General features: G+C 28.3%; 1 protein-coding gene across 1 annotated transcript; it reads left to right on the top strand.

The window, feature by feature from the left end:
- The first annotated feature begins 2,931 nt into the window (after positions 1–2,931).
- LOC120082598 (fatty acyl-CoA reductase 3-like) lies at positions 2,932–14,487 on the top strand. Its single transcript, XM_039037845.1, has 9 exons — positions 2,932–3,156; positions 3,559–3,868; positions 4,299–4,399; positions 8,860–9,052; positions 10,316–10,477; positions 11,847–11,928; positions 12,070–12,339; positions 12,744–12,871; positions 14,104–14,487. The coding sequence occupies exons 1-9, from the start codon at positions 3,078–3,080 to the stop codon at positions 14,255–14,257; spliced, it is 1,479 nt and encodes a 492-aa protein (XP_038893773.1). The 5' UTR covers positions 2,932–3,077; the 3' UTR covers positions 14,258–14,487.

The raw sequence follows: 14,487 nt of genomic DNA on the forward strand, positions 1-14,487 counted from the left end.
CGTCTTGGTGTTGGTAGGTTATCCTTCTTGTTAGGGACAATCTACATCTTTTGGTACAATTCTTTATTGATAATGGTCGTCGTAGTTGAGTTTAGTTTGACACTTGGTTAGAAATGGGTCTTATAATCTAGCAGTATAGTAATGCGGTTATTTTGCATGAAAATAGTTTACCTTCATGCTAAGGTCGATGATTTCTTTTGACTTGATGGGACCTAGGATTGACCTTTTAACTCGAGAGAGCTGGTTGACCTCTACAAGCAACTTCAAATGATTATGACTGAAGTTAAGAAAGGAGGATTGTGTGATCTGACTCCCTTATCGCTCTGAAATGTTTTCAGGCGCTAATGCATGGGAATCCTTACAATATAGGCACCTTATGGTGATTTGATCTAGCGTCATTTGGTTTGGAGGTAATATTCCTAGACATTCTTTGATTGTTTGTCTTTTAATTAGGAATCGATTACAAACATGAAATCATATTAAGTAGATGGTGTTTTGATATCCCTAGTGTATGTGTTAAGTGCACTAGTGGAGTTGAATCTAAGAATCATTTTTTCTTTGATTGCACTTTTAACTAGACTATTTGGGTGGACATGCTCTTGTAAGGAGGATGTTCCTATATGATATCTCGTTGAGATACAAAATTTAGTTAGATTTTCCACTTTAGTGCAAGTAATTATTTGTGGCATAAAGTCTGGAGAGTCGCTTAGTGTGTTATTTATCATATTTGGTACAAGTGTAGTCTTCGTTTTCATGGAGCTACTTTATGTCTTCTCTACGTGCTTAGTCAGACATTTCTTTGTTGTTCTAAGTGGATTGAGGCTTCTATTGTAAGGATCAAGTGAACAAATCTTCTTGAGATATTTTTCCTTGAGTTGTAGGTGTCTTTTCCTTTATATGTTTGGTTCCTTTTTTTTTTTTTTTTTATCCTTGTTTGTTCCTTATATCATAGGTTGTATTTGTATTTTGATTGTGCCTTGACTTTAGACTTTAAAGTGCCCTTAATAAAATTATAATAAAAGATTAAAAAATAAAATGGTAAAATGAAAAGAAAAGGTTTGGTCCTATATTGCGATTTATAAATATAAAATAGATAATGATTAATTTGTAATGTGGATAACTATATATTAAATACAAGTTTCATACATTAATATCATTTTTATGGAATAAATATTTTAAAATAAATTAGAAACATATAGCAGAATAAACACAAATTTTGGTTTTATTGAAGTAAATTAACAGAATAAAGAAATTATTGACGAGTTATTATAATATTATTACGCAAGTAATATTTTGACATATTTAAATACCACATGTTTATACGCAGCAAAATTATTCCTATTTTGTTAGTTTAATTTTCTTTCAATTACTATATTTACAAAACTACATTAGGAAATTATTTTAAATAGTAAAACTGTTGAAAATATTTATAAGATGTAGCAAAATTTTAGAACTATCAATGATAGATATTGATAGACACTGATAGATGATAGGATAGACACTAATAGAAGTCGATCAATGTCTATCAGCATCTTTCATTGATAGTTCTCAAATTTTGCTATATTTTGTAAATATTTTTGTTATTTTTTTTATTTAAAAACGGATGAATATATTTTAAATAGAAATTATTCAGATGTAAATAATAAAAAACTGGAAACTGAAAACGAATTTAGACTACACCAATTGATTTAATACAAGTAAATAAGGATTTAAATTCAAACTTTAACTTACAAAGGAATTTAAACAATAGTTTGATTTAAAAAAAGAAAAAAAAATGGCTAGAGTTGAAAATAATGTTTTATCCTAACGATTGACTTAATATATCAAATTAACAATTAAATGTTAGTTCTATTTGAAATAGTTAAATATTATGAAGCATAGATACTTCATGTGAGACAAAGAATTCGTATCAAATATGTATCAGATTCCGATATTTCCAGATACTTTCTAAATACGTACTTGACATGTGATTTGACATATCTATTTTTACGCTTACCTTTTTTTAAAGAAAAAAAAAAAGATAAGCAACTCATCTAATATTTTCCAATCTAAAACTATGCAGTCTATTTAAAACGCTCACTACTCGAGTCCAAAACTAAAAGAAACAAAAATAAAAGACCAAACCCTATAATCAACTAGTCTTCTTCTTCACATTTGAATCTCTACAAAGTCTACCAAAATATAACCTACTGAATTGAATTGTTGGAGATAAATGAAGAACTACTTCATTGAATTGTTGAAGATATTCAAGTGGGTTATATTTTGGTGGATTTTGTGGAGACTCAAATGTGAAGATGAATACTAGATGATTTGAAGGTTTGATCTTTTTTTTTTTTCCTTTTAATTTTGGATTCGAGTAGTGAGTTTTTTAAATAGGTTACATAATTTTAAATTGAAAAATATTAAATGAATTGCTTATCTTTTTTCTTTAGAAAAGAGAAGCATAAAAATAAATACATCAAATTGTGTGTCAAATACGTATCTGAAAAGTATCTAAAAGTATCGATATCTGGTATATATCTGATACGAATTTTTTGTTTCACATGAAGTATTTGTACTTTATAGATTTAATTAGATATTTCCACAAAAGTGTTCTAACACACAATTGTGTGATTTGCTCTACACTCAAAAACACTTATATCCATGTCAAATTATTACAAATGACGACTTTTAATTAAGTTGAAATTTATGTTTAAAAAAAATGTTGATAAAAGAAGCACTTACTTTAACTTGCTTGTTGACGATCATGTATCACTTCTTCCAAAAATATAATGCTGATAAAAGCACTTTCTTCAACTTGCTTGTTGCTGATCATATAACACTTTTTCCAACAATATATTTATCTCAAACTTGATAAGAGAGTTGTTCCTTTATCAAAGGCCAAAAGTGTCAGAACACAAAAAATTCAACTGTCTATTCCCATGCAGTTAAAAGCCCTTTGTCATTGAGATACTGTAAACCCAAAACATGCACCCATTACTTTTCTTTATATTAACACCCAAAGTTCTAACCAACAATTCACCACCATTTCTCATATTATTATCCTTCCTATTTTTTCTCCTCCTCTTCCCATTTCCATGGAGTTTCAAAGTCTACTTGAATTTCTTCACAATAAGTCCATCTTCGTCACCGGCGCCACCGGATTTCTCGCAAAAGGTTGTCCGTGATCTCCCCTTTCTCGCTTTCAAAATACGAATAAAATGTTAAATTTACTAAAATTCTTCGACTTACATTTGTTAAGTTCATCAATAATTTAATATGATATGAGAGTCATCGGATTTTCAGCAAAAGTTTGTCCATCTCTCCTTTCTCGCTTTCAAAATATGAATAAAACGTAAAATTTACTGAAACCCATCAACTTAAAAATTATTAAGTAGTTTAATATGATATGAGAATAAAATTTCATGTATATATCCATTTCCTTCCTCATGAATTGTTGCACTTTTATTATGCTAGTTTTCTTGTTCACAAAGATATTCTTTTTCTAAAAAAAATATGTTTACAAAGATTGTTAAAAATATATGAAGAAATTGTGTTAAGTTGTCCATGAAAATGCAGTAATGGTGGAGAAAATCTTAAGGGTTCAACCAAACGTGAAGAAGATTTATCTCCTCATACGAGCGGCGGACGAGAAATCTGCGACGCAACGCCTTAACGCCGAGGTGATCGAGAAGGAGTTGTTCAAGGTATTGAAGGAAAAATGGGGGGAAAATTTTAGATCTATGATATCGGAGAAGCTCGTGGCGGTGGCCGGAGATATCTCCGACGAATTTTTGGTCCTCAAGGAGTACTCCAAATTGAGAGAAGAATTGTATGGGCAAATTGATGTCATAGTCAACTTGGCTGCAACTACCAACTTTGACGAGAGGTACAAATAAAATGAAACACAATTAATTTAGTATATATTCATGTTCTTTTTGCCTTTTGAGGTACTTAAATCACATTAATAATTATAATAAATGTTAAGTTTGTTCAAGTTTAGTACACATGTGTTATCAATTTTCTAATTTTAGTCATTCTATTTTTAATAAATCTTAAGTTTAATCCTACCAAAATTGGTTAAATAATAATAATAATAATTTTCATGTAAAAAAATATAATAATAAATATATTTTCAAATTTTATAATAAAAATATTAATAGATATAATAGAAAGATTTGGAAAAAAAAAATCAATAATAAATTAGTAGTGAAGATTAAATTTAAGATTGATTTAAAATACATAAACTAAAACCGCACTAATAAAAATTACTTTATAACATATAGACCTTAGAATGATATTTTTTTTTCTTTTGTTAGATATGATGTTGCTCTTCATGTCAATACTTTGGGAGCCAAGCATGTTATAAACTTTGCTAAACAATGTGTGAAATTGAAGACATTCATCCACGTATCTACAGGTTTTTTTCCTCTTGAACCATCTTGTGAATTTACTTATTTTAATCCACATAAATATTTTAATCAATTGAGTTATGTTTGGATCAGTCATATTATATAACTTTAATTATTCGAGTTATTCTTGGATAAATTTTATGACATAATATTTCATAATAATGATTTGGAGTCTAATATTAGGACAAGTTTTATTTTAAAAATTGATGTTGGATAATATTTTATGGTAGTTATTTGACAAAAACATAATATATTTATTTTAAAAAAAGTTCAAAGATATCCTTGTGTGCTATTGACATATCAATGAATGCATTCATGGCTAAATATTGAATAGGTTGTTGTGATAAAGTTTTTAGAAAATTTGACTCGGAAGTTATTGTCTATTTCGTACCTAAAATTTGAATGATAATTTTAATGGTCAACTTAACCTGACTATTGTTTGACTGAAAAAAAAAAAGAAAAAGAAAAGAATGTGACATGTTGAGGTGGTAAATTTTAGAAGAGGTCAAAATATTTTAAAATTTTAGTTTAAATTTGTTTTAATTTTCTCCTTTTTTTTTCTATGTTTTTCTCTTCTCCTACATGTTTATCAAATTATGCATCTTATGAACTTTTTTGTTTCTTTATTTTTCTTATTATTTGGACGGTTTTCTACGAATTGTTTTAATCCCAATAACTTTTCTTTTCTTTTTGTTGCTTTTTCTAATATATATTTTAGGTTTCAAAAAATTGTTTCCCGATTTCAAGGTTAGTGGTTTTTTTTTTTTTTTTTTTTTTTTAATTTAATTTAACCAAAGAAAAGTAACTTCGAAACATTCATTGAGTACATGTTTGGAAGTGACGTTTGAAGTAATAATTTCAGTGAAAGAGATTTAAGTAAAATCAATTTCAATCATATTGATATTTGTTCCTAAATTTTGAAAAGCTGTTTTTATATATTTGTAAGTGATTTTAGATTATGATGGTTGATTTTAAAAGTGATTTTAGAATTACAGAATGATTAAAAAGGACATTGTTTTTTTTTAAAAAAAAATATCTATACATAAGTGGGGCAAAATTTTTCTAAGAAAAGAAAAAGAAGAAGGGTTGTTTTTAAATATAGAAAAATGAACTAAAATATTTACAAAATATAGCAAAATTTTAGAACTATCAATGATAGATGCTTTCTATCAGTGTCTATCAGTGACATTAATAGACACTAATAGAGTATCTTTCAATGGATGCTTTCTATCAGTGACATTAATAGACATTAATAGAGTACCTTTCAATGTCTATCATTGATAGTTCTAAAATTTTACTATATCTTATAAATATTTTCAACAGTTTTACAAATAATTTCCCAAAGAAGTAAGTGGGACAAATTTTGTAGGGTTGATTCCCTGTCAATTTCCACAATGAAAGCACATTTCAACTGGTGATTGAAAATCAATTATAATGGCTTTTTATTTTTCTTAAATCAATTTCAACATTTATCAAACATCAAAGAAAAGTGATATTGGCAGTAGCAAATTAAACGTAATTTTGACCAAGTGAAAATCACTCTCAAATCTATTCTAAATTTTGTGAAATTGGATTTTTCTATTTGTTTCTTACAAAAAAATTAATGGTGGATATGAGATCATTGCTGCTCCGAGTAGCCTACCACTGAGAGTTCATGTTTGGTCCAAGAAGTTGGGTCATGGGTGGTACTAGAAGTTCGTGGCCCCACAACTAAAAAACATTTTTATGTCTTATTAATTATTTAAAAAACATTTTTTTGTCTACTTAACTATTTACATTGTGGGTCTAGGGATTCATAACTCTTCCGACTTCATAACACCCCTTCTTATCCAAAATACCTTTACAAACCATGACGGATTGGAGATATAACAACCAATGAGAAAAGGTGAAGATGAAGGCAAAAGAGGGGAGGAAAAAAAAAAAAAAAGATTAAATAAGTAAAACCCAAAAAAAAAAAAAAAAACTTCCAAAAAGAGTAGACATGAACGTAAAATTACAAATGGGACAATGTTTTTGTTGTGTGGATTATGGACATTCCAAGTCTCAAAATGTAAATTGCTTTATGTTGGGAGAGAAAAAAAAAAAAAAAAAAANAAAAAAAAAAAAAAGGATTAAATAAGTAAAAGAAAAAAACTAAGCATAAAAATATAAATTTTGTTTAATAATTAAAAGTCAAATTAAATCATGTTATTTGGGTTGTTTTCAAATATAGAAAAATGAACCAAAATATTAATAAAATATAACAAAATTTCAAAATCTATCAATGAAGTTTTGCTATATTTTATAATATTTTCAGCAATTTTGCCATTTAAAATAATTTTCCATCTTTTTTAAAGTTTAAGAATAAAGAAATATAATTTCTGAAGCCTAATGAACCAAATAGATACAAACTCTAAATCTCATAGATCAACAATATATTTTGCACAACCTATGTAAACTAAAAAAATTCTTTTTAAAAAAATCATCAGTTGACTAAAGTCTAACATCCAAAAGTTTAGAGATCAAAATATAAGTATATATATAAAATGTAGTAGATAAACAATTTATTATATGAAAAATAATAACGATGAACTAAATTCGTATGTAGTCAATTGAATATCAAGTCGTATTACATATTTGCCTTAAAGGTCTGACGTGTTTTAGTCTAGATTAATACCATTTGAATCAGAACAAAAAAACAATGGAATATATTTGTTCATGGTATTAGGTTTTTATTATTTTTTAGCAAGTCATAGGTTTCTATTAAACTAATAAAAGCTAATGATAATGGCAAAATAAAAAATATATATTTTTAATGCAAAGTTGAAGATATAAAATAAAAAATTGAACCATGAGAGAACCACCAAACCCAAAATAAATGAAAGTGAGCCTCACCAAAAAAATATTATTTGTTGGTATCATTAATATTTTGACTACTATAGTTACATTTCTTCTTCCGATTAAAATAAACGAGCATTGTAAACTCTATCGAATAAAACAATATAATGAAAAGTGAGGGTAAAGATATGAAAATGAGCTAGTTCAAAGTTGACATAAAACTTAAATTATCAATTCGAAGATAAGAGAGTCGATTACTCACCCACATATTTAAAAAGTGCATATAAAAGGGGTATTATTGAAATCAACTTAAAAATGATATCTATTCGTGTCATGATCTATGTTGATGCTTAAGTTAAAGAGTAGAATAATGTAGTAAACTCAAACTTAATTTGTTTAAGGGTGGAGAATGAACTTACTTTCTCTATGCTTTAATTACATATTTATATCCTGATCTTTTCCTTTACTTTTGACAAAAAGGATTGGAATCAGATCCATTTGAGTCAGCCCTGTCGTCTCATTCATGCATGAGAGACTTGTCTTTCCGTAGGCCTAAATGAGCTTATAGGGTTTGACTAAATCCGACTCAAATTTCTGGCCATTCTCGACTTCGTAGTTTTGGCCTATTCTATTTCGAGCTTCCTGACTCTGTTTGTTCTTTCGTTTATGTGTTAGAGAGTCGAATTCTATGAAGCACATATACTTCATGTGAGGTAAAGAATCCATATTAGACACGTATCGGATATCGATACTTTCAGATACTTTCCAGATACGTATCTGACACGCGATTTGACGTATCTATTTCTACGCATAATTTTTTTAAAGAAAAAAGACAAGCAACTCATCTAATCTTTCCCAATCTAAAACTAGGCAACCTATTTAAAAAGCTCGTTACTTGAATCCAAAACTAAAAGGAAAAAAATAAATAAATGACCAAACCCTAGAATCATCTAATCTTCATCTTCATATTTGAGTCTCCACAAAGTCCACCAAAATATAAACTATTTGGATATCTTCAACAGTTCGTCGAAGAAGTTCTTCGTTTATCTTCATACTTCTCCCTTTAATATTTTCCTGCTTCTTTGTAATATAAGTCACTTTTCTATTACATTTTATTAACTATTGTACTTCAATATCTTAGATGTTTCTTTTTTTGTATTGTATTTCAATTTTTGTATTCTATTTTGTGCTATTGTTATTAACTTGTATGCTAAATTATCTATATCCTAGATTTTTTTTGAAAAAAAAAATGTATCTTCAATGTATCAGTATCCTTGTTTTTTAAAAATATATATACAAAATTATATATCTTTAGACGTATCTGTATCTTAATTTTTTAGAAACGGATGAATCATCGTATCCGATCATATCCATATCATGTAACCGTATCTGTATTTGTACTTTATAGGTTGAATGAAACCTACCTTTCAAGTCTCACCCAAATCCTTCTCTCTCCCATGCCCAGTTGGGTTCTAGGGTATAGCTCGGGCCCAAATTTAATCTGGTTTCTAGTTCGATGTAGTCTTTAAATTTTTTTTGATATCGATTATGCTTCTTTGGTCCAGAATTAATTGCCCACAACAATATCCTCATCATTTTTCCGTTTGAAGATTTAATTAATTAATTTTTGGAAGTTTATTTGTTTGTTTAGCTTATGTTTGTGGCGTGAAGGAAGGGTTAATACTTGAGTCCCCATATAAGATGGGAGACACTCTTAATGGAAAATGTGGCCTACAAATTGAAGACGAGTTGAAGCTTGTGGATCACACAATATCTGACCTTCGAGCACATGGTGCTACCCAACGATCCATCACTTCAATCATGAAAGATTTGGGTTTACAAAGGTCGGTATAAAAGATTATTTTCTTACCTATATACATATAAAGAGAAATACCTTTCTCGTCCCTAAATTTTGGGTTTAGTTTCTATTTAGCTCTTAGATTTCAAAATATTATGATTTCAGTCTTTTAAGTTTTGAGTTTGATTTTAATTTAATTCATAGGTTTTAAAATGTTATAGTTTTACTCAAAGGTTTGAATTTTATTTCAATTTGATCTTCAGGTTTCAAGATTTATATGTTTTAACATCTATTTTTTTTTTTTACTAAATACTCACTCTCAATCTTTAGTGTTAATATCTATTATATTGATTAATTTACAAATATTAAAAGAATTATAATTAATTAAGTGTCAATTTTTTTCTATTCATTCTTAAAATTAATTTTAAATTTTAAGTTCATATTAATTTTTAATTAATTAATCGATATTAATGCCAAAATCGAATTTTAGTATTTAATTAAAAAAAATCATGATTAAAAGTATAAATGTTGAAACGTAGGGACCAAACTTAAAAACACTCCAGACTTAAGAATTAACAGTGTAACATTTTAAAATTTAATTAGAATTAAATTACAATCAAACTAAAAATCTAAAGATGTAACGTTTTGGAACCTAAAAATCAAATAGAAATTAGATCCAAATTCTAGGGATAAATATATATTTTTCTATTAAAAAAACATTAACATTGAGTAAAAATGTTGGGCCTATCATTTTTTTTTTCATCATTAGACTTGAAATTGTAAACCAAGCTTAAACATTTTAGTATATTCTTTATAATGAAATTAAATTAAAGGAATTTACTTAATATATATCAAATAACTTCTTTTAAAATTAGTTTACCATGGTTTAATAGAAATTTGGATCTCAATATCTTGAAAATACTTTTTTGTTAATTAGAAAAAACAATTGTTATGTGAAAATGGCTACCTATGTCAAAATATACTATTTAATATAGATTCAATGAACATTAATTTTGCTTTCCATTCAGTTAGATCGTGATAAACATCTATCAATGAGCGATAGACTACAATTAGACTACAATTAGACTACAATAGACATCTGTCTCATAGATGTCTATCACGATTTATTGTGGTTTATCACTGATAAATATTGACGTTTTACTATATTTGTAAATAAGTTGATACTTATTAAGATTATTATTGAAATGAGAAATAAAGGATGATATGTATAGGTAAACAAAGGTATAAGTTATAAAATTGTTATGGCCTAAGGTTATTTAGATCTTAATATGAATCATATAATTATCAGGTCACAAAATTATGGATGGACAAACACATACATATTTACAAAAGCAATGGGAGAAATGTTGATAGCGGAATTAAAAGAAAATATTCCTGTGGTTATTATACGTCCCACCATTGTTTCTAGTACCTACAAAGAACCATTTCCTGGTTGGGTTGAAGGTGTCAGGTATATATATACATTTGTGAAACTTTACCTTATACAATATCGTTTTAATTTAGGGAAATTATTTCAATGATAAAACTGTTGAAAATATTTACAAGATATAGCAAAATTTTAGAATTATCGATGATAGACGTTGAGTCTATCAGTGTCTATCAATGCCATTGATAAACACTGATAGAAGTTTATCAGTGTTTATCAGCATCTATCATTGATAATTCTAAAATTTTGCTATATTTTGTAAATATTTTGGTTCATTTTTGTATATTTAAAAACCGTCTTTTAATTTAATTATTAAAGTATACTTTTTGCTTTTTCTTGCAAAACTCTTTTACAATTTTGTAAAGAGAAATCAATATGAAAGGTGTCCCAACTGTCAATGAAAATAAAATTTAAGTAAAGAAAAGAACTGAGGTATTGGCTAGCCAACCAGTTATCTAATGAAAAATTTCCATACGATAATACTGTTTTTTTTTTTTAAATTTTATATTATTATTATTTTCTATCCTAGATAAGAAATGGATGATGTAGATGCACTATAAACTGTATTTAATCATTGCTCTTAAACAAATAATTTAAGAGAATAATTTTATAAAGAAATTTGATCAAACATGTTTAGGTAAACTTTCGTTAGGAATAATTTAATTTTCAAAAATCAAGAATCAAATAGTCGTTATCGAATGATACTTCAATAACTTGACTTTGATATCATAATTTGGAGAATGAAATAAAAGATATAACAAATAACACGGCTAGACGGCTAGAAAAGTATGATCAATTTAACCTATTTGTACTAACAAAAATATAAGTAAAAACTATTATACCTTTATAAGATAAACCCAAATTAGAAAAGAAGATAAAACTTAATTCAATCAATCAAATCTAACGAAAATAACAATGTAGTGAGGTTAAACTAATAGGCTAGAGCAAATTTAATATTTATTTATGATTTTTTTCTACAAAGATATTGAATTACTAAAAAGAGAATAGTACCTCACCAATCAGAGGTCAACACACAAACAAAACACAAAAACTAACAAACAAAAAAATAAAATACATATATAACTCAAGGAAAAAGGGTCTCAATAAGAAGAGCCCTCGTGGGTCTCCGCGATAGAAGTCCCAAGCCATTATAAACAACAAAGAAAAATCTAAGATCGAACAGTCTTGACTAAGTACCTAGAGAGGATGCAAGGTTGCTTCATTGACACATTACACTCGCAACGAACATGATAAATAAGCAGCACATCAATTGACTTTCCAAACCTTACACTTCAACCTATAATTTGCGTTAAAGCGACAAATCATAAATATTTTTTAACCATAATTAACAAAAGTTATAATAATATTAATGTTTTTGCATTGTATGAAACAGAACCATTGATAGCCTTGCTGTTGCATATGGTAAAGGGAAAATAACATGTTTCCTTGGAGATGTTAAGGCATTGATAGATGTGGTAAGTAATAACTCAAAAGCCTTTATCCCTCTTTGACTCTCTTTTTTCACACTTTTCTTTATCATCCAAACAACCGATACAACACTACCAAAAATTTGATACTACTTTTGGTGTGTATATGTATTATTACATTATATATAGATCCCAGCCGATATGGTCGTAAACGCGATACTCGTAGCGATGGTAGCTCATGCGAGCCAACCGTCATCGTACACTATTTATCATGTGAGTTCCTCTATGAGAAATCCAGTGTTGTATGGGAAGCTTCAAGAGTATGGCTTTCACTACTTTAGAGCAAACCCATGGATCAACAAGGAGGGGCAGCCTGTTAGGGTTGGGAAGGTCACCATTTTGAATGACATGGCTAGCTTCCATCGATACATGACTATTCGGTATTTGATATTTCTTAAGGTTTGCCTTCTATCATCGTCACTTTTCATTAAGGATATATAATATGATTGCATGAGAAAAGACCTGTTTTAAGGTACTAAATCAAACTATTGACTTTTGAGATGATACTCAGTCTGTCAAACTATTTACAGAAATAACAAAAAAACTATTGATGGATTTCTATCTGCGTTTATCACATAGTATCAATGATTGATTTTTATGAATTTCAATCATTAATAGAGATTAGCTTCTATCAATCTTATTTTTCTATTTTTGAAAATCTTCGATAGATTTTAGTACGAGTTATTTGAACTAAAAAAGTTATTATAATAACCAAAGCACTATATAATATAATTTTAATTTATAAAATAAGATTAAAATTCTATCTTTGTATTTATTAATCTTTTTCAATCTTGATTTCACAGGGACTGGAAGTGGTAAATAGTGCACTTTGTCATTACTTCGATGGAATGTTGTTCAATCTGGATCGTAAAGTCAAATATGTTCTGCGATTAGTCGACCTCTATGGGCCTTTCTTGTTCTTCAAAGGAGTGTATGTCCTCTCTCCACTACTCTTTTTTAACCAACTAAAAAGAGAAAAGTAGAAATCAAATTGGTTTATAATTCAAAACTCTGAGTTTGTTTAGATTGCTCCACGTCGAAAAAGCTTCTACTAATGTCACACACACCAAGGGGCCATTTTGACCCACTGGCCCTTCATGGATCCGTCGGTGACCCTAGTCTCCAGTCACCAACTGACAGTCACCGGTCTTGGTCCCAATCCTGATCACCAATCTCCAATGAATGGTGACTAGAGACAGAACTAACCATCAATGGTCTGCGATTTGGACCAAGACAAGGGGCAACAATTGGAGATTAGGATAGGAAATCAACAATCAAGGCTGAGAATCGATCACTAGCAATCGCTACGACTATTGAGACTCGAAGACTAGTAACTAACAATAGTTGGAAGGTTACCGTACAACCAATAGTTGCTTTATTAACCACTGAATCAATAATATATTTCAGCTAGTTAAATAGAAGAAAGTAATGTGGCCGAAGCAAATTGTTGGTGAGTTATTATCATAAGATTCGTTTTCTTATCATCCATTATGATAGCTAGAGTAGTATTCATCTAACGAAGAATCCGTCTCACTAAGATGAGCATTCTAAACATATTGATGTCATATTCCAATTTATATGGAAAAATTGTGGCTCATAATGAAGTTAACAATTAGTCAAAGTTCATACTAATTAGAACTAGTCAAATATGTTAACCAAGGTAGTCACAACTCATAGATTCAAGTACTTGCAAAAAGAGTTTAATATAGAGTTTGGATGATAGGAAAATTTAGAGAATTAGCTTCTTGCATTAAGATGTTCTTCATGAGGAAGATTTAATTTGTTAAAAATTACAGGTTATCTTAAGTATAAAATTAAAGAGTACTTAGGTTTGGTATATCTATTATTTGTTATTCAACGATATATTCTAGGGCTTTTTTCGAATAGTTATAGAGAAATAGAGGAAAAGCACACGACTTTGAGGGAGTTGAAGAATGATTATTCAACACTCGTGGGTGTCTGTTCTAGAAACAAAAATCAAATGATTATCAAATAAGAGTGTACTTGACTTTGTAGTAAATATATTAATCTAAAAAAAGGTTATCAAACCGAAAGGTAGATTATCATATCAAATTTACTCTAATTATATATGAAAAGAAATAATGAATAAAATGAAACTATATAGTAAGGATAAATCTAACTTTAAATTTATGTTTTGTATAGCTTTGATGACATTAACACAGAGAAGTTGAGAAGAGCTGCCAAGGACAATGCAATAGAGGCAGATTTGTTTTACTTCGACCCAAAAATCATCAATTGGGACGATTATTTTATGAATATTCACATTCCAGGAGTTGTTCGGTATGTCTTTAAATAATTATTTATATGAATATTCACATACGTCTTTAAATAATTATTTACAACATATATATTAGTTTGTGTGCTATGACAGTTTACATTTTGCAGACCAATAAACTGCTCATATATATAAATACATGTACTTTATTATACTTGTAATGTCTTAAATTTCCCATCTTTTATTAACATAGTTATTGTAAAGGATCATGTATTATCTCAATGGTAGTGAACAATTATTTATTTACTTTA

The sequence above is a fragment of the Benincasa hispida genome, chromosome 8, assembly GCF_009727055.1.
Source record: "Benincasa hispida cultivar B227 chromosome 8, ASM972705v1, whole genome shotgun sequence".
NCBI classification, from domain to species: Eukaryota; Viridiplantae; Streptophyta; class Magnoliopsida; order Cucurbitales; family Cucurbitaceae; genus Benincasa; species Benincasa hispida.